Raw genomic sequence first — 20,364 nt, 5'->3', positions numbered from 1 at the left:
CTGTTGTTTCAGACAATGTACTGACAACATTTAGGAATAAACAGAACAGCATACACAAAGACAAGCAGAATTGAACATGCATGAAAATGAATCATTAGGAGCAGATACTTTGAAACTACACATTTTCTTTTCCTTCAGTTCCTTTTTAAAGATTATGAAACATAATCAGCATATCAGAGTTTTATTTAACTACTTGGTTAAATTCAGCATGGTATGTAGTAACATTTATCTTGAACTTTCAGTTTTGGCCATCCGCAGCATGTGTCATTATCACAATTGTTAAAAATAGAGATATAGTTCTATTTCTCTTAAACCGAGCAAGACATGTAAACATACATTGTATGAACATATGTATACAAAATGGGTATTCATTTGTAATTACCGTTTCAAAGGGTGTTGACCACTTCAAATATCATCAAGTAATAAATATTCTCATGTTGTACCAAAGGACAGGACCCACGTGCCCTATACTTAGAGCAGGCCTTGTGCTTCTGCCTGTTTATTTTAATTACAAAAAAGGCCACACTTCTCCGAGATGCCAACTATCCTTAACCACCACTGAATATAATCGCAATTCAAAGCATACAAAGTATTCAAGAACTGGATTCTAACACCACCTACACAGCAGACTTAGCTCCTCCAGCTTCTCTTGTGGGGAGCTGCATTTCACCCTGGGGATGAGACATGACCCAGGCACACACTACTTGTCCATTTCCCCTGCCCTTCCCTTTTTCTCCTTGCAGTTTCCATGGTGGGAAACAGCCCCACAGTATAGATACAGCCTGAGAGATTTACTACTATCTCATCCATAACTTGCAAGTAATTTCAACCTTTGATAGGTTTTTTTAATCAGATACACCCAAGGCTTAAAACCAAGGCTTTTCAATAGGTATAGACACATACGATTTTTTTTTTTTATAATACTATGTTTGAGGAAGCAGCAGCTATTTAGTCTTCTAGACAATTACTATTTCGTTCTTTTCCTCTTGGAAGTAAATGTTAACAAAATAACTAAAGTTGTCTCGCTTTGCTTTTATAAAGATCTTTTTCCACTTGGTAAGCTTATCTTTCCTCACTTCAGAATTACTTAACAGAACACTCTCAAAAGATTAAACATAATTCATTCCCTATTCATTTGTAAGTGTGACCCCATGCCAAAAGTCTCCAAATTTCTGATTTGAGTATGAATCTTTCCCTTCTTGTCAGTCAGGGCTAAACATTTTAAAATTTGTGTCTTTTTTCCAGAAGATGCACAAAAGAACAAGCTATGCTAATGGCAGTTCCATGTAAGAGCCAGATTCCGTGATGCTTGTTACTCATTTTTGCTCTTTTCCACTAATACTTCAGGAGACAGTTATTTCACGCAAACTTTTCAGGTTCTCCATATAGCCCTAACAGAGAAGTGGGATCACCAAGGACATCAGGACTTCAGACTTATTATAGATTTCCTTGCAACGAGGCAAAGTATGTTAACTATCTGATTAAGCACAGAGGAAATGCACTCAACATATTGTCACTTAGATTCCTCTCCGGGTAGAGAGTAACACTACAGCATACATTTATATCTGAAAGGTTCAAACGTTCCAAATGACAGCACTGACATTTTCTTCTTTACATCTTCTAAGACTAAAAAAATTACTGGAGGAAAGACATAAACAGGTGACAGAATTCAGTCATTTGAATGAAGCACGGATGACTAACATTTTAAGAGACAACACCATATCAGAATTGTAACTTCAAGCTTATTTTATTTTAAGTTTTCAGTGTAATTATGTGATTGTCAATACGTTAAATAAAGCCTGTGACTTACTATTTTCATATTTTACTTTAAAATTTAAACTCCATTCTGCTCTTACTGCAGTGGATTTTAAAAATCAGCATCGGAAAAGATGTTCGCTGTTAGGCTTTCAAATGCAAAGATACAACATTCAACTGTAACTTTGTATCGTGCATTTTTTCTAAGTTTATCTCTAATCCAGAAATTCTACAATAGTGACAAAAGGCCAAGACCACCTCTTCTCCATTGTACACCCTAAAACACCTGGAAAATTAAAGGTAGGAATATTTCTGTATACTCTTTACTTAAAGTAACATGGATTATAGTACTTGACATATCACTCTGAAACTAGATGCTCATGTTTGAGTGGAAATGAAATCCAACTTTTTAAATTAAAATAGCCCACAAGCTTCCCCCACCTCCCTCCCTATTCAGTTTATATAGTAAATTACTGAAGTTTAACAGCTGGAAAGAGAAGCGCATAGGTAGAGGTGCTATACAAATCAAATTAATACACTGCATTTGCTGCAGAGGAGTCTTACTTTTCCGGTTTTAGGTCCCGATATATTATTCCAAGACTATGTAGATGGTCTAAAGCAAGTGCTAATTCTGCCAGGTAAAATTTAACATCATCTTCTGTGAACATCACCTGGAAAAGCAAAACAATGTATTTACATGTAAAATCTGTAAAGCTTACACCAGCACCAACTAAACAATGGTTAACAGTGGCTTTGCAGAACGGTTCTTCATAATACTTGAATTCATTTCTATACAAAACCTTAGAAATTCGAATGTCTTTGTCAGACAAAAACTAGGATTTTATAATCAATACTACTTCACAGTACATACTTGAAAAAGAACTTCTGAAGCCAATATCGTATTATTCTTTCTGCAAGACTGAGGCTATTTGCTTCCGATTGTTCAAGAGAACAGACAAACACATTGTAGTGGGACTGAAAAATTTTGGGAAGCATTTAAAGAATGTAACTACCTCTTTATTGGATGCGACCATTTCAATTCCAGACAACAAATGGACTAAAGAAGTCCAAATGCCTGAATTTCGTCTACAAAGTCAGAGAGTCGGGAAAAGTGTAAGGATCTTGTTTTCAAGGAGACTGTCTCTAAGTACTAGGAGAAAGAAGTTAGTGCGATGGCAAAAACCCCAAGATGCAGCCTGAGATGTAACTGCAGAAAAGGTAGACCAAAGAATAAGCTAACGAAATAGCCTATGTAAGAGCACAGATAAGATCTCAGCTAGCAATATACACATTTTCTGTTAGGAAGATAAACTAATCCCTGTTTACATTCAATAAAATAAACATGTTGTCCCAATCATATCAACAACTGTTGTGATCCACTGACAGAAAACATTACAATTAAACTTTTCTGAGAATTTAGAAAAAGATAAAAATAATAAAAAAAAATCATGCATGATTCGATTCTACCTCAGTTACTACTCTGAGCCTTTTTTTTTCCCTTAGAATTTAAGACTAACATCTTTAGATACAGCATATGGACCTGGAAAAAAGAACGGCAATGGGGAGCACAGATGAACGTTATTTTAAGCAAAAGTTAAGAATGGAGAATACCATATATTTTCCCCTTAGTAGTTTAAAGGGAGAAAGTGATATCAAAGCTTGTACAAAGGTTGTTGCAGATGTTACTTCTACAAAAGAGCCAATATTTAGTACAGGCACATTCAAGAAGGGAAATCTCTGTAAGAAACACTTAACAGCTCAAATAATGAAAGATCCCTTGAGGAGGATGATACACCCACACTATGTTCTTTAAAAACATTGCATGGAATTCATCTCTCCTAACCTTAAACATCTGCAGTGTAGACATCTAGCTCTGAATTAATCACTTTTCCCTTTGTAGTCAATGGGGAAAAAGCAGGAACTTTCATGCTGCAGTTCATCTGATCTATTTTAAAAATCACATGAATTGATACGAGGATGACATTAATTGCATCCAGCATGCCCATTTCACTCCATCAGTTATGAACAATTAGCTTAGATTCAGGTACCTATAATGAATATTTCTTATCTAACCATATTAAATCGTTGAAAATTTGAGTGGCTCAAGATGAAAAAGTCATCAGCAGGAAAGCGATATACATTCTTTCATGGGAATCAAGAAAGTAGTATGGATTTTAAGAAAAAAGTATCTCAATTCTAGAGCACTAATAACTTTCTACTTATCTGTGGCAAAACAAACTAAAAGAAGCAACTTGAAACAGATGGCTTCACTGAATTAAATGTAATAATTTAAGTGGTCAGCACAGAAATGATTATATATCTATACACAAAATGCATTGCATTCTACTCTCCTCTTAACCATACAGCTTTCTAGTGGTGACCCAACTGTCCCGGATACTCTGTAGCAAGGGAAAATGGAAGGCAGCTACAATTACAAATTCTGGCTAGCAGATATAGATTGGATATGTTTATATCTCTATCCTACTATGTATTTGTTGGAAGTTTTTGCATGAGTGATGCAATAATAAAAAAAATCTGATAAATGAAATGTTACCATTTATTTTAGGAGTTATAATCAAATTAATTTGAGGTAATCAAACTTTTCAAAGTCGTTATTTCACATACCTACACAGAGATATCACCAGCATGACAAAGGTGAAGTGTTCATCTTTGGAGAATTACTAAAATAAGTGGAATACAATTCTTGCTTTTTTATATTTATAAATAATGTAATTTTGTGTTCATATGTAAATCATAAAAATCTGACACTAAATTCTGGATATTAAAACCAGACACAAATCAGTTAATTTGAATACAACTACTTTATATAAATCCATACTCTGAGACTCAACTTTAAACATGGTAGCAATAGAAGAAAATTTTGCAAGGTGTAAAAAGCAGCACAGAAAGACTGCTTGTCTAAGCCTTTTTTCAGAAACAATGTAAATTACCAACAGCACTTTCATGAAGTGACTACTTTGTGCAAAAAAACCCAAGCAAACAAAAATCCTAGCTGGTTAAAAAAGATATTAAAAATTTTATTCGAAGAAAACTGAATTTAATAAGTAAGCTCTCCTAATATAGGCATTTTATAGTCAAATTTTATCAATAGATGATTTTTCAAATTAAAAAAGTTTACCTCTTTGGATAAACGTGTAAACAAGTCTCCTCCCCTGAGAAAATCCAAAATAAGATATAGCTTCCCTTCTGTTTGAAAAGCTGAAAAGATCAATTAAAAAAATTAAACATCATCTAATTTTACCCACGATCAGAAGAATAACATACCCAATAATTCACCCTTATTTTCATTATCAAAATGAATTATTCTTCTTTCTCCTTTGTGGAAAAGTTTATTTAAACAAATTAACTAACTGTTCTTCTGTCATGGACCAAGTAACTCCCATGCCATGCGAAAGCAAAGAAAGTCACAAGTAGAATTTCTAAAAAAATAAACTATACTTAGGTTAGTCAGCATTTCATTCCAGATTTTAGAAGTCAAAAGCCTAGATTTAAAAGGGCAAATTAGTAACTAAAGCACGTATTCTAAAACCTCTGGAAACTCAGCTTAACAGGGAGATCTCATTTAGTTTGCAAAAAAGTGACAAGTAAAATAGTGAAAGCTACATTATTTAAGTCACATCAGAGAGTGATAGAGATCTGAGGTTTGAACTATAGGAAAAACTGGATCCTAAAAGAAAAACATGAACTGGAAAAAAAACCCCAAAAAACAACAGCAACTATTTTCTTTCTTTTTTCAGTTTACATTCTGCATGACATGTTAAGAGTACTGATTTCCTCCCCCCTCCACATGAATAATTTTTTAATTTTAATAGTATGGACAGCCATAAAAGGCATATTCCCACCAATTTTGATGCAACTGGAAGTAATGCCATTGCATATGTTTTCTATAGTGTAAATAAAGCAAGGATAAGAAATAATTAAAAAAAACCCCAAGTGAATTACATATACAAAAGATAAGAGGCTTTGGAAAAGAATGGCTAGACATAAATAGATAACTGCTTTTTAATAAAGCAAAGGGCTACAAGACTCTCAGTCCTATAAAGATATAACACTGTGCATGAAGTTAGCCATGTGCTTACTTTGCATGAGAATTACTACACAGCAAGTCTTTGCACAATCAGGATTTAGATAGCACACTAATTTTCTATGATTCTCTGAACCACAAAGCAAATATTAGGTACTATCTTGACAAGCACCCATTTTTACAGTATAAAGAAGAATTTTTCTGCAACTCACCGTAATGTAACTTAACAATGAAAGGATGGTTAACTTCTACTAGGATATCACGTTCCATTTTTGTCCGAACCCGATCTCGAACTACAACAGAACATGAGCAAGATTAAAAAAAAAAAAAAATTACATTGTGAATCACTATTTCTCCTGTGTTTCCTGATGTACTTCACATTATATCCCGTAGTGTTACAATTGTCTGCAGGTCACTATACTTTACACAGAAGAGACTTGAGAGAGAATTTATTTCACAGTGCAGAGTTTTCTGATAAATCTCTTCATGCATTTCAATTTGCTTCAGTTTTTGCTATCGGCAAAATCTGACACTGGGTAAATGTAACAAAAGCGCAAGAGAAAAACATAACCACCCTTCAGTCTGCCCTATACTTAGTTAACCTCTTAAACAGTAGAGCAAAACTGCCACAGCTATGTATAGAAAAACACAGCCGTTTTCTCTACTGTTGAAAAGTAGGGAGAATTAAAGCTATAGCAAAACAAACTTATACAATTATACTATCATAAAGATGCTTATATTGGTTTAACTCATTCAAATAACTTACACTATTAAAATATTAAGTACCTTCACAATTTGGAAGGGAAAATTTTTTTTATTTCCTTTCTTTATTATGAACTTACAATAAAAAGAATATCCACTCAATGTAGTGTGTACTTCAGACCATCTTTTTGATTTTAAAAAGGTTTACTGAAAGTAAACGTGTGCATGGAGGAGTATATCAGACATCAGAAGCAGTAACTGCTCAAGCTGCCTGTGCTGTCCCACTATGGCGGCTCAGAATGGGACATGTATCTGCTCCTATGCCACTACAGGTTAAACTGAGGGCCACCTGCAGATGCCCCGCATACGGGGCTGGCAATCCATGAAGACAGGCATGATGCTCAGCTGAGCATGGCAGCTGCTTCAGCTGTCCTAGGCAACTCCCCTGCCACTCCAGCCAGTGCCTGGTTCCCATTCGAAGCTCCAAATCCGCCAGGACACAGACAAAATTCAGAATTCTTACAGATGAGAGCTAGCAAAGTTTGCTACAGTAATTTAAGATGTTGCATTTCTCTTTCTTTCCCTTATTCTACATTTTGTTACTGCCCCTTTCCCAAATGTTATAACTTCTTGAAGGAAGTGCCCCAGAGCAATGAAGTCCAGTCCAAAGTTTAAGTTGCCGGCATTCCTTGTACAAGCCAGAGTTCTCACATATTAAAACATAACAAGGCAGGAAAAAAAGTCAAGAAGCAAAAGGGTCTTTTAGAAATTTAGCTAACTTTTCCCAGAAACAGGCTCTTACAATAATACAGGTACTTGTGAAATAAAGTTATATAGATACATTTTCATGAATGAATAAAGCTATCAAGTTTCCATCTCCCTGCAGAAGATTCCTAAAAATGGAAGCACATGAAATAAGTGCTCAAACACAGAGCAAACATCACATTTGAATTCTGACCTTTACATCTGAAGTCATGAAAATGTCACAAGATAGTTGTGTGATTTCACTGTTCCAAGAGTTCATGTGAATTACAAAATTGGAATTAAGAATATTCTTTTTTAGGCAAATTCAGTTGAGAAAAAAAATTCAAGAGACTTTTTAAGTGCCTATAGCTATGCAACAGTTACATGGATAACAAGCCTTATTTCTGAAAAGCTAGAGAAAGTTGGGATTTACAAAATCTCAACCAAAAAAAGAATAAGGAACTGAGCTCATTTCAGACATTAGTATTAGCCATTAAAAATCTGACTTTTGTTGACTATAGTTTCCATATGCGTACTGCTGGAAGTACTGATTTTTCTTAATACATTTGCTGCCAGACTCTCTAGCAATGATTTGGCCCTGTTTCTCTCCCCATCATAAAGGGGCACTGAAAGATGATACCTTCTATCAGAGTGTATTAATAAACTAGTCTCTGCACTAAACAAAGTTGTATGTGTATATTCTTGGATTTGCTCTAAACATTAAAAGGTTGGACTGTGTAGCTACATCAATGTGTTCTGGCTAATATAGTTGCATTCCTATGAAAATATTCTCTCTAAATTTGACTTGTGAATGATGCACACTGCTTTTGACTAAGAAGCAGTCTTAAAGGACATTGTTATCTTTAATCTTAGAACACAAAAATAACCTTATGAAATAGATTTGAAAGAGCTAAAGAACCTTAGACAAATCAAGTAATACAGTGTATTATTTAAAATTACAATATTAGATCTCAAAGAATGTTGCACTTATGGAAAAAAGAATTAATTTCATACTAAGATTTCAACAGTAACCTTCATTTGCTTGCAACGCCACTCTTCCTAAAACATGAATCGCAACCAAAAGACACTCAAAAGCATCTGGAAATTTAGATACAAAGCATTGAAAAGTGCGGCATCCTCCTGCTAGTGTCACCTTTCTGTTCAAGGCTTTTGCATCCTTGAATTCTTAGTGCCCACGAATCTCCTTTTCCAACCAAAAGTCAAGCTTCCAATTTCAGTATTTATCAGTCTCTGCCGTCTGTAGGCAAAACTAGATCCACAGCTTGGACTGTAATTTTTACACGTAAGGTTAACCCACAATCAAAAGGTGATGGAAAGAAGCCCTCAAACATCTTTAAAAAGCAACTGCTGAATGACCTTTGACTCCTCTTCGGAGCTATTAACAGGCTAGAGAATGAGAGGCTATTGAGGATATCAAAGTACCTTAAATGAGTGGAAACCAATTTCAGAAAAATAGGAAGTAAATAATGAGAATAACACGTGTCACAAAACACAGAGGAATCAAAATATAGGAAACTGTTCAAAACCACTTACACCCTCTGTAATAGTTTTAAGTGAAAGTGATATATAGTGAGATTTGTGAGATAGATACTCAGCACTAGATCTTAAGCAGAAAAATTTCAGGTTCAACATTTTAGCAGAAGTTCACAATTCAATCCGAGTTTTTGTTTCCTCCATTCTATGAATATTTTCAGGTGAAACTGTATGTTAAAATTGCAAATCAATATAATAATCAATAACACAGGCAAAGTACTACAAGTTGTTGGAACTATCCCAAAATTATCATTACAATTTCAGTGTATTCATGAGTTAGAAGAACTACAAATAGACAGAAGTACTAAACAGTGGCACGAAGCAACAAATACACATTCTGGTTAAAGGATTAGTGTGAAAGATCCTTTATCCTTTTCATTTTAATCTACAGTAAAAAATACATTATTTCTTTTTTCTTATGGAATTCTCCAGGACAGAATTGACATTGTTCAGGTTTGAACTATTTTGTTACTGATACCATTCAAGACCAAAAACACCCAAGAAACAAAACATTTTAAAACTCATTTTTGCTCAAGTAACTTAGATGATTAACTTAAGATTTTATCAAATATATCCTACATCCAGAACAAGTGCCAAAAGTTTTGGGAAAAGGTACTGTATACTTCTGCTTTAAAGAAAGACAAACTCCTGTGCTTAGAACTTTTAGAATAAAACAGCCGGTATAATGCACTTTTAAATATCATGACCTAAATATAAACTGAGCAAAAGGCATTAACTGTATCCTTGGTGATACACAGCATCTGAAAAAAGGAAGGATATTAAGTTTCAAATAACAGCTCAGGAGCAAGTCAGGTGGCAGATGTAACACAACTACTCTATTAAACCACTATCACCTAACGAACTTAGCATGGAAAGGCATCTACTTTCCCTTATACCTATCAATATAGTACTGTTATTTACTTAATTCTTCTGGGTTTACAATACAAGGCAGTGTATTCTGCTATTTGTTGTTCGATAGAAGAAAGTTCTAAAATACAATCTGTAGAACAGCACGTGTGTAAAGATTAAGTTTTGGTATAATGTCCCTGATTTCTCTTTTTCTTTTCTCTCTAAACAATGCTTACCTTTCAGGGTGGCCTTTTTCAATACCTTCATTGCATAAAGCTGTCTAGCATCTGATCCTGAGATTTTTTTTACGAGAAAGACCTGCATTGAAATGAAAAAGAATTCTTAAAAGAAAATAAAGGCAAGTCAGATCAATATACTTTGCTCTGAAATTCAAGTAGTCAGTATTATTTCAGCCTTATTATTCCTCCCAATACTATTATTAGCTTCTTCAACAGTTTTGGATTCTGCAAAGCCAAACAAAAATTTCCTTGCAGTTTTTCCTACTATTCCTTCATTTCATAATCTAAAAGGTTCATTCAAGACAAACAGTCTGCCAAATTAATTTTGGTTTAACTTAATTGATTTCAGTGAATAAAACAAAGGATGAATTTGGATTCTCTCAGAAGTTGAGACAAATTTGAAACAAAATTCAGCTTTTTAATATTAATCTCTAAACAGTTTTGTCTTATTGAAATTCATAAGATGGCATAGCAAAAGTGCTAATAACTGTCAGATATGAAAATAAATGTGTGTACGAAAGTTGATCCAGAAAACTGTTATGAATCAATTCATAACAAAATATTTTTTTTTTTAAATAACCTATAAAATTATAAGAACCAACCTCTTGTGTCACAAAACCATATTTTTTTTATGACATGCTTTGGTTGAGTTTTGCATGTACCAATAAAGTACAACCAGCCTCAATTAAAGTGTGTTTAATTTCCTTCCCTAGTGTAACAGAATTTCTTGAGTGGGATTATTTTTAATATCCTTAATACAAAATGAATTCCAGTACAGCCAAATTTTAGATTTAGAAATGAAGAAGAAAAAAAAATAGACCTGCCACAGGTTTTCTGGTTATTTATGAAAAAGCACAGAGACATGTTGTCGTATATGAGAATGTTAAACGTGTTATATGAAATTAGTTTTATGTCTGTTTTTGTATCCAATTCGCACTTATGTTAACATCCCTTTGCATTATCCAGAGATTACCAGAACATCATCAAGACACATTGTAAAGCATGCAAATTAGTCTTTTTAAACTGAATGGGAAGTAGTGACATCTTCCCAAATTATTAGGAAAAAAGGGATTATGGGGTTTGTACTATTAATCCTTTTTGCATAAAGGCTAAAACAATTGCAGACAAGATTGGCATTTTTGCAATACTTTGAGTCAGCTAGACAGTTAATTATTTTTGGGTTTTCAAAACTTGCCCCCCCCCCAGCAGTTATAGCCTTGAATTTAGTAATATCAATAAAATAAAAGAGATTGTTGAAATTATCATTTATTAGCTTACATTTCCTTCCCCCTGAATGATTTACTTCTCCTGATTTGAAGATTTCCAAATAAAAACTTGGTTATGATTCTGGATGAAATCAAACACAGGAACCACCTTTGGAATCAGGTTTCTCAGTGAATTCTTACTAGTTTGAGTACAAAATTCTATAAGTTTCTAAACATCTAGATTTCCAGGCTCAGCTGAAACTGCTACTCCAATAATTTGACTAACAGTAACTTCGTACCACCAAGAGAGAATTGGACCGATTATTCTAATTTTCCCCCATATCCAAGATGGATTTGGCATTTTATGCTAGAGCTTAACTTCACATTCAGAATTGCAATTAAGGCTGAAAATGGATGTAAAGGCTTTGTTGTCTTACACTGCATATTCCATTCTGTTTCAATAATCTGCCTTGCCACATGAAGTTAATGTTTTGCTTTCAAGTTGGATTTGGACAACTAAAAGTATCAATCATGTACACCTAGCGAGATATCAGTGTGGACAGTACTCACTAAATGCTAGAAACATTGAATCTTTAACAGAGCTTTGAATAAATATCAAGGTACGTTGTCCCTCAACCAAATTACGACTCATGATGCCTAGCATGAACACGACTAGGGTCTATCATGTTTACTTCAGTAGCCATTATTGCCTAAAATTTGTTCTTTACAATTACCATCTGCTACAAAAATAAATTCTGCCTATAGCTTCTGTACTGGTGATAACCTACCATTAGCAAGTTAGCAACTAGGAATACTTACCAAAAAAACCTTTCAACCCTCGCCCCCTCAAACACAGAAGAAGAGTAGTTATAGAAAAATGACATTCCATTTTAACAACAAATACCCGATCATTTCATATCAAGTCAATTTTTCTATGGCTCTTTGAGATCTACATATCATACAAACTAGAAAAAAAAAATTCCTGCTTTAAAATTATCTGCCACAACTACAGTGGCTAGTTAGCACTAATGTAGAAAGCAGTTTTCTCTTGCAACATTGCCTTAATGCAAGATTGTGGCTGTTCTAAATATTTCATTCCTAATATTATTCAATGCTACATTCCTGAATAATCGGCTCCACAAGAGTTCAGTTACCAACCTTTCCAAAGGATCCTTGTCCTAGTACTTTCAGAAGTTCAAACTGTGAAGGGTCTGCTTTCTCATGTCCTTCCTTTACATGGTGAGTTATTGCAATTTCTTTGATATTTCCTTCTTCCTGACAGAGGAAAAGAGTGGAATAAGTTTACATTATCATCTTCCTAAAATGTTTACAAATTCACAATATGTTGAAAAATACCAGTGCCACTGAATCCAATGAATTACACGCTCCAAAATATAGATAAAAACACTGAGCAACACTATTCCATAATTAAGACACAAAAAATAAATTATATGTTACAAAAGGCAGCATTAGTTCAATAACTACGTGGCTTAAACTTGTAGGGATGCATCAGAATCTAGACAATAACAGAGTTGACAATAACAAGTCAGCAATTCCCAAGCTTTTGTGCTTAAGCCCATATTGTTTGGTTCATAATCTCTGTTCCAGATTCACAACCCATTAATGGAAACCAATCTTCTTAAGAATTTAGTCTTCCTAAAGCACACCTAGAGTGCATCAAGTGCACTTAGGATAGCCCTCCTTTTTAACACTTGAATGTTGCTGCAGCAATGCTAATGCTCACCTTCATAAGACAGTGTAAGACTCAAGACATTTCCCCACAAAGCAGCACACCCTCCACCCCCACTTCAGCAGCAATAAACTCTCCACCTGCCACTGAGAAAATTCTGGTGAGGAAAAGAATCTCATTGCAGCTCTTCTCAAGAAGAGTATGCTGCTAGTCTTCAGCATTCCCCCTTCTGTGAGAAACTAGTCACCAGAAAGCTCTAAAGGGCAGTGGCTCTTCTAAGTCTTTTTGTGCTCTGCACTTAATTCAGTATTTTCTGCACAGAATTTGAAAATCCCCTGAAAAGCAACACTCCTTGCCACACAAGGAAAGAATTTCAGAACTTATCAGCAACTGTTCAAAAGTAAGTCAAAAACTGCATTCTTAATATCATCTGAAGAACTATCTAGGCATTACGTGCAATCCAACCTAAGAAGCACTGACTGTAAGTTAACTTACATAACACAAATATACTAACTACGATTTCAACTTTTGTGCATTCTCTTCCTATTCCTTCTACGGGCTATAGTGAATAAAATAAATCTGAGAATACTTTTCCTCTATTTAACGAGGAAGTCTCAGATCTATTTCACAGAATCACAGACTGGTTGAGGTTGGAAGGGACCTCTGGAGGTCATCTTGTCCAACCCCCCTGCTCAAGCAGGGCCACCTACAGCCAGTTGCCCAGGACCATGTCCAGACAGCTTTTGGTTATCTCCAAGGATGGAGACTCAACAACCTCCCTGTGCAACCTGTGCCAGGGCTCCGTCACCCTCACAGGGAAAGAGTGTTCCCTGATGTTCAGAGGGAACCTCCTGTGATTCAGTTTGTGCCCGTTGCCTCTGGTCCCGTCACTGGGCACTGCTGGAAAGAGCCTAGCTCCGTCCTCTTTGCACCCTCCCTTCAGGTTGGTCAAACATGATTCACCTTCGTGAATCCATGCTGACTAACCCCAGCTACTTTTTTGACCTTCGTATACATGGAAATGGTTTCCAGGACTAGTTGTTCCATCACCTTCCCAGGGATCAAGGTGTGGCTGGCCATCCTGTAGGTCCTCCTTCTTGTCCTTTTTGAAGACAGGAGTGACATTTGCTTTCCTTCAGTCCTCAAGCACCTCTCCCAGTCACTATGACCATTGGAAGATAATCAAGAGTGGCCTTGCAATGACATCTGCCAGGTTCCTCAGCGCTCGTGTGCATCCTGTCAGGGCCCACAGACTTATGTACGTCCAGTTTGCTTAAGTATTCTCTAACCTGGCCCTTTTCCACCAAGGGTATGTCATCCTTGCTCCAGATTTTCCCCTTATCTATATGCACCGAAACGTGCACTAATGAGTTCTAGTGATGGGGGAGTAGAGGCAGCGTTCTAAAGCTGTGCTTCTGCAGCACTAATTTATGTATTTTTTAAGTATTCAACAAAATTTATGTGCATGAATTCTTGCTGAAAGTATCATTTTGTACCTGGTCATTTCAGTACCATGTATAAGCGCACAGCAACTGTCCATACACGTGTCTCTGCTCAAACACATATTTCTCCTAGATCAACATTCCTCTTTCAAAAGATTCTTTTTTCAAAAGATTCCAACCAAAGTTGGAAATAAACTGCACGTAACAAATCCTAAGCATGCATGTGTGAAAGACTGGGTACATATATAAAAAAATTCCAATGTACACACTGGAATAATGCACAGAACATCCTGGCAACTTTTAAAATCAGAAAGTAAAAAAAAGATATTTTAATGTAAAGAACTTGGATTTGTCTTGGGTGTTCTAAAATTAAGATGACCAATAAGGATAGGTGCCAGTTTTCATTGTAAGACAGCCAAAATTTTGCATGCATGTGCATGTATGCATGCTGTGTACTACTCCTAATAAACCTAAACTCCTTTTTCCTTTGAAGAGAAAATGCTACCATTGTTGACTCAATGCTAAATCTTTACAGAGTTTGAAAGAAATACTGATTCCTTCTACTTGTCAAAGGAATTATTTGCTGGTGTATATTTGTATTTTCATCTTCTAAATTAGTATATGATCAGTTGGATTACATACTACTTAAACCACCCACTGCAATCGTAGAGAATCCCAGGGGAGGAACAGCACAGTAGAACAGATTGCCAAGTACACATTACTTTGGATACTTCGATCCGTTTCTGCTTAACTGTTTTATCTATTAGCTTCTTGGCAATTTGGGGAAAGTAAAAAATGCGTGAAACAGAACTTCCTCAAATCTTTCTGTTATCTATGCAGATTCAGGGACACAAAGCGATCAAGTGGACACATTGCTTTAAAAGCATCACAAAGTGTAAAAAAAAAAAGAAATGAACAAGAAAATATATTAATTTGTTCTCTACACATAAACACACAAAATATTTTTTAATGCAATGCAATTATTATGCAACCAACTTCCCAGTGGTTATTTTGGGCACCCTCTAAAAAAAACCCAAACCACCACTTCACATTCCTGATACTAAGACAATATTCCCAGTCTTCACAATTTCTCAGGGTTCAGATACTCTTCAGTCCTTATAAGGCAGACCTAATACAACTCTGTTTTAAATGAAATAGAACTCAGATCACATCCTACTTTAGTAGCTTGTCCATAACATATGTTTGGGAGCAAGATTTATGATGAATAGTCACCCAAAAATTTGCAGTTTCCTTTTCTGACATAATTGCTGAATGTTTGTTATTTTAACCTAAACAGTATTTTGCAAATGCAGTTACAAATACAAAAGCTAAGCCTTTTATAGAAATGCAAATTATACACAGAAGTAATCAACCCTCACTGTACCCACTATCTACCTGAATTAAAATACAAGCCTTTCACACCGTAAAAAGACATCTCTTTCTCAGCCAACTGCACTAATTACATTAGTTGATAGATGCCGTCTTACAGTAAGCTGGAAGAGAAGCCAGCCATTCAGTCTGGTACTGAATTTATCTTAAGCTCCGCCTCTGATAATTTCCTGATATTTGGAAAAAACATTTGTCCCACGAGATTAATTCAAATTAAATGAGATGATGTATAGGGTGCTGAAAGACTCTGGTCCTCCTCTCCCTTCTTCCATTCCCTGACAACTTTCACACCACTACAGACACTCACTCACCAGTGATCTGGCTGTTGCAATGGTGGGATCTTCTTTCCAGTTATAACTGCACCCTACTGCCTATATTTTCTGTTATTTATAATTTATAAGCTTGGAAAGCTCCCTTTTCTCAAGCCTTATACTGCAGCAATGTCTAAATAAAAGTCCCAAGACAAATTTCTTTTTCTAGCCACACAGTTCTCTCTCTCAAGGCCTTCTTCACACTAGAAAGTAAAACTTCACAGAAAGTCACATTTAAAAAAAATTAAAATACTGTGTTAGTCAACTTAAAGTGGTTGCTACTGGCTTCCATTATCGTGAAACTAAATATAGAATACAAGGAAACAAACAGAAGGTAACATTACTCTGAGTTTCCTTAACATTTCCTTAACAGTATAATAGTGTTAAATCAACACTGGCCTAGAAGGGAAGCGAGCGACAAACAAGTGTGGGTATGAATTTAAAACACCACTATTTCAGAATAACTTCCTGTACTGATATACTTTGCAAGTCAGAACTATTCTGGTCAGTAAGTACCTCAGTATAAGTAAGCTCTTAGTAATGTACCTCATAATATATGTCTATGCACAAGAACGCATACATACATAGGAAAGAATATCGAATGGACTATATTCCACAGACAAGTCAAGTCTAAAAGAGAAAAGCTTAAAAAAAAAAAGAAGGGGGGATTCACAGCAGCACAAGGGTGACTCATTTTTCTGTTTAGGCATCAGCTGCAAATTAGAACAGGAAACATACTTGTCAGCAAAAATAATAAAAAAGGATACACACCTTCTAGGCAAACAGTAAAAAACTATTTAACCTTTATTAGGCTATAAAAATAATAGCCTAATGCTGGAAAAATTCTGTATTTTAGGTACTTAACAAACCCTAAATACTCACTTTTGTTCTAGTAATTGAATTTATGTGAATTTCTTTTATGTTCACTTTTTAATTCAAGACTAAATTAACTCTGCTGTAACATAAAATACTTGTATTTGTTTCTGAGATCTTATTACAGGAACAACTATTAGATAATGTATTAGAAGGAAACTGGACTTCAAACCCGAAAGGAAGTAGAAGCAGAAGAGCCTTACTAGGTAAGTATTCCTCAGTAGTTAACAAAAAAGCCCAGAAAAGCAAGAGAAAAATGTTTATCTATGCATAGAATCTTCTGTAATTTATCCTTCAGATTTCCAAATTTTCAGTAGGAAATCTGAAAACGGTTCTGTGTGTAAAGAAGTGGCCCATGCAGTGCTAGATGGCGTAACACATTGTTTGCTTTACACAGATGAGTTTATCTGTAGACCTTTTTCTGAGCAGTATGTTCTAGGGACAACTGAAAAGCTGGTCTAGGGCTAGTAAACTGGGCTCTGAACTGCTAGGAGAGCTGCCAATATCATCCACAATACCATTCCTATTGTTCTCACAGACTCGCAATTTCTACTTCTTTTTTTACTCCTAATAATTCCAATCTTTTTACAGATTGATTTTATTTTATAATCATGACTACAGCAGCAGAAAGAGTACATAGCCCTTTTACCTCTAACTTCCAATTCCTGAAGATAACGTGACAGTGGTATGAAAGGAAAAACAAGTAAAAGGGGTCCGTGAGAGAGTTCTGGAGTCTGAGCTTAAACCATCTGTAGACACTTTAAAAGAGGGTTGCCAGACATTCGCCTACAACAACTAAGTATTGTGAGTGCCCTATGAGATATATTCTTATGACACAACCTAGATCTGATAAATTTAGAAAATACAATAAACAGTCATTAGAGTTTAAATAGCACCTCAAAAAATGTAAGTATTCTTAGTCCGCAAATTTTATATAAAAAGGACAGAGAAACAACCAATTAAAGATTAAAATAATTAAAAAAAATATTTAAATGTATGCTCTGACACCAACAAAATAATCCACAAGGAAGCAGCTCTGAATCATCTAAATAGATGGCGCAGGATCAGATTTATGCTCTTACTCGTACCAAGAAGAGGAAGGCTATCCGGAATAAGGAACATTAGCACATCCAAACACCATAGGGGTCCTGCTGCGCCTAAAATTCTCAGTTTCAGGTTCTTGAATAAACACACATAAGCACAGTGTGAACACCCACAATGACAAGCGCTTGACAAAAATTCCAAAACACTGGGACAGAAACGGGAAATTCAGCAAGAAAGTTACCTTACTCTCAAAGATGTGTAAGAATTAGATGTGAATTAACTTAAACAGAACGTCAAGAAACAAGCTGGTATATCATGTATGAAATGCTTACTTAGGAAAGGTATCCCTGGAAGGCAGATTCTGCCTTTTCTGGGTACTCAAAATTATGTGAATATAAGTAGAAATATTTTAAACACTTAACTCTTTATAATAGCATATTTTCGATAACAGTTATTAAAAGAGCAATTAGTTCATCAGCTTCACAATGAGTGACAAAAATCTGAGTATACACTCTTCAATATACTGAAAGTGTAAGTTAAAATTATGATATGTATAGCTTACACTAAAGGAAAAAACAGCAGCTATTTTAAAAATGTGAAGTTTTAGAGCAATAATAATAACAATGGAATGGTATGTTTAAATTGTTCCTACACATAAGTGACATTTAATGGGTGTAAAGTCATGAAGTGACATAAAATTGGAAAGGTAAGAAAAAAATACAGGGAAACATTTACAGCTTAAGACATCCAAAGCATTCAGGTCAAATAGAATGTGATTCTGAGAGTAAACTAGACCCATCCTGAACAGAAAGACTGACTGCATCATCTCTGCTGTCAGCTTCAGTGAAATTAAACTGAAATCAGATGAAATACAGAAAGTTAACCGAAACCAAGATATCCAAAGGTAAGATCTCTAACAAAGATATGCATGCACAACAAGATTGGGGGTTGGAGGGGGCTAGGAAGGTTTTATTTGATTATAACAGTGTGGGTTTTTTAAAAATATATTTGTGGTCAATCATGCACAGAATAACAACAACTGACAGTTTATTTTTTATAATGGCAAGAGCAAAGATAAGTGTGTGCAGTACATGCTATGAGTACCTATAGATTAAAGGCTTTTTGAAAGAGCATTCCATTTATTTTTAACACGCTAAAACACTTCGAAAGGATTGGCATTACATTTTTGATGACTGATGCCTGTTATTGTGGAAAATGGGTGTTCTTATTTGATGACAAAAAAGGGAGTAACAGCAGTTAAAGGCTAAACAAATTAAATGGCACCTTCACCATATCTGAATTTCACCAGGAAACTTCTAACAAATTCAGAAACAGATTTCTGAGAAAATTCTCTTTATAAAAAAGTTTATATATGGATTTAGAAAACCTCAGAAGTTCTTATTGTGTGAGATATGTGATGAAAACCGTATCCTATCTCGAGTCCTTTGCATCAGGAAGGGGATATTAAAGATAACACACAACATCCGTATTCCGTTAATAAAAGGGACAGAAGCGACTGCAAAACAAAGTTGCATGTTTACTTTCCCACAAAGTGAATACTACCTAGATGTAGGTGAAAATCTCCTCAGACGTGCAGTGAATTTCAGCTGGCAGACAACTAAGCACTGATCAAAGAACTCTCCCTCTGCACACTTGCTGGCTATATGAAATATATCAAAAAATACAACACCAAACCTGTAACATCGGAATAAAAGGTTTCACGGTGACAGAAAGTAGAAGGCCACATACCCACCCCTTCTGCATCTAACAGAGATGGAAGTTATGAAATAACTGACATAAAAAAAGGAACGAGGATAAAACATTAACCCTCACACTCATTTTAAATAAAACAAAACCTCTGAATTTTAAGACGCGATTCCTGGACAAAAAAATACCATAGTATGTTTGCTCTTGGAATTGAGAAGCTACTTGCCTCTCAGTAGGGCTTTTAAATAAACCGTATTTTTCTAATGAGAGGGACAGATGACTAGGACAGACATGACCATACATACTCGAGTTCATCAAAACCCCATGGGAGGAAAATCTGGCATATGCAAAAAATCCTTAGACGGGTCCTGTATTAAAAAAAAGTTCTTCTTGAACAGCAAACATTGTTGACATGCTGACCAAAAACTGTAAAAATGGGGTTAAGACTTTGACTTAAGGTAAACATTAGGTAAACAGATTAACAAATTCTAATCTCAATGAATAATTAAAATTTGTTCTAATATCTAAGCCAGGTTAAGTAACTACTGGAGAAATTAACTTAAATACTGATATTCCTAGTTCCAACATTACCCAGGTTTCACCCTTATCTGTTAGTTCTGTACTGCTCTTAACAGAGTTAAGAAGGCACAATCAGAAGCATCTTCTACGTATAGTTACTTACAGACTTAGTTACGACTTAATTTGCTCCTTAAGAGAAGTAAGAGTTTGTTCAGATTTTTTGCTTTAAAGCAACCTTTCAGCTCCTGGTCTTGCAAGGTCTTCTCTGAATAATTTTTTATTTTTAATACTTGATT

General features: G+C 35.2%; 1 protein-coding gene across 2 annotated transcripts in view; it reads right to left on the bottom strand.

Annotated features, from left to right (window-relative positions):
- The window catches only part of RPS6KA3 (ribosomal protein S6 kinase A3), a 78,606-nt gene that overhangs the window by 27,831 nt on the left and 30,411 nt on the right, over window positions 1-20,364 (bottom strand). For both annotated transcript variants that reach the window (XM_076356505.1, XM_076356512.1), the window contains exons 3-7: window positions 12,252-12,368; window positions 9,886-9,967; window positions 6,013-6,093; window positions 4,895-4,974; window positions 2,320-2,426 (exon numbers count right to left, since the gene is read on the bottom strand). In XM_076356505.1, coding sequence (XP_076212620.1) covers window positions 2,320-2,426; window positions 4,895-4,974; window positions 6,013-6,093; window positions 9,886-9,967; window positions 12,252-12,368 — 467 coding nt within the window. The remainder of the gene's footprint in view (window positions 1-2,319; window positions 2,427-4,894; window positions 4,975-6,012; window positions 6,094-9,885; window positions 9,968-12,251; window positions 12,369-20,364) is intronic.

Source organism: Aptenodytes patagonicus, chromosome 1 (genome assembly GCF_965638725.1).
Source record: "Aptenodytes patagonicus chromosome 1, bAptPat1.pri.cur, whole genome shotgun sequence".
NCBI classification, from domain to species: domain Eukaryota; kingdom Metazoa; phylum Chordata; class Aves; order Sphenisciformes; family Spheniscidae; genus Aptenodytes; species Aptenodytes patagonicus.
Note: the sequence above shows the minus strand (reverse complement) of the source record. Positions and strands in the feature narration are given on the sequence as shown.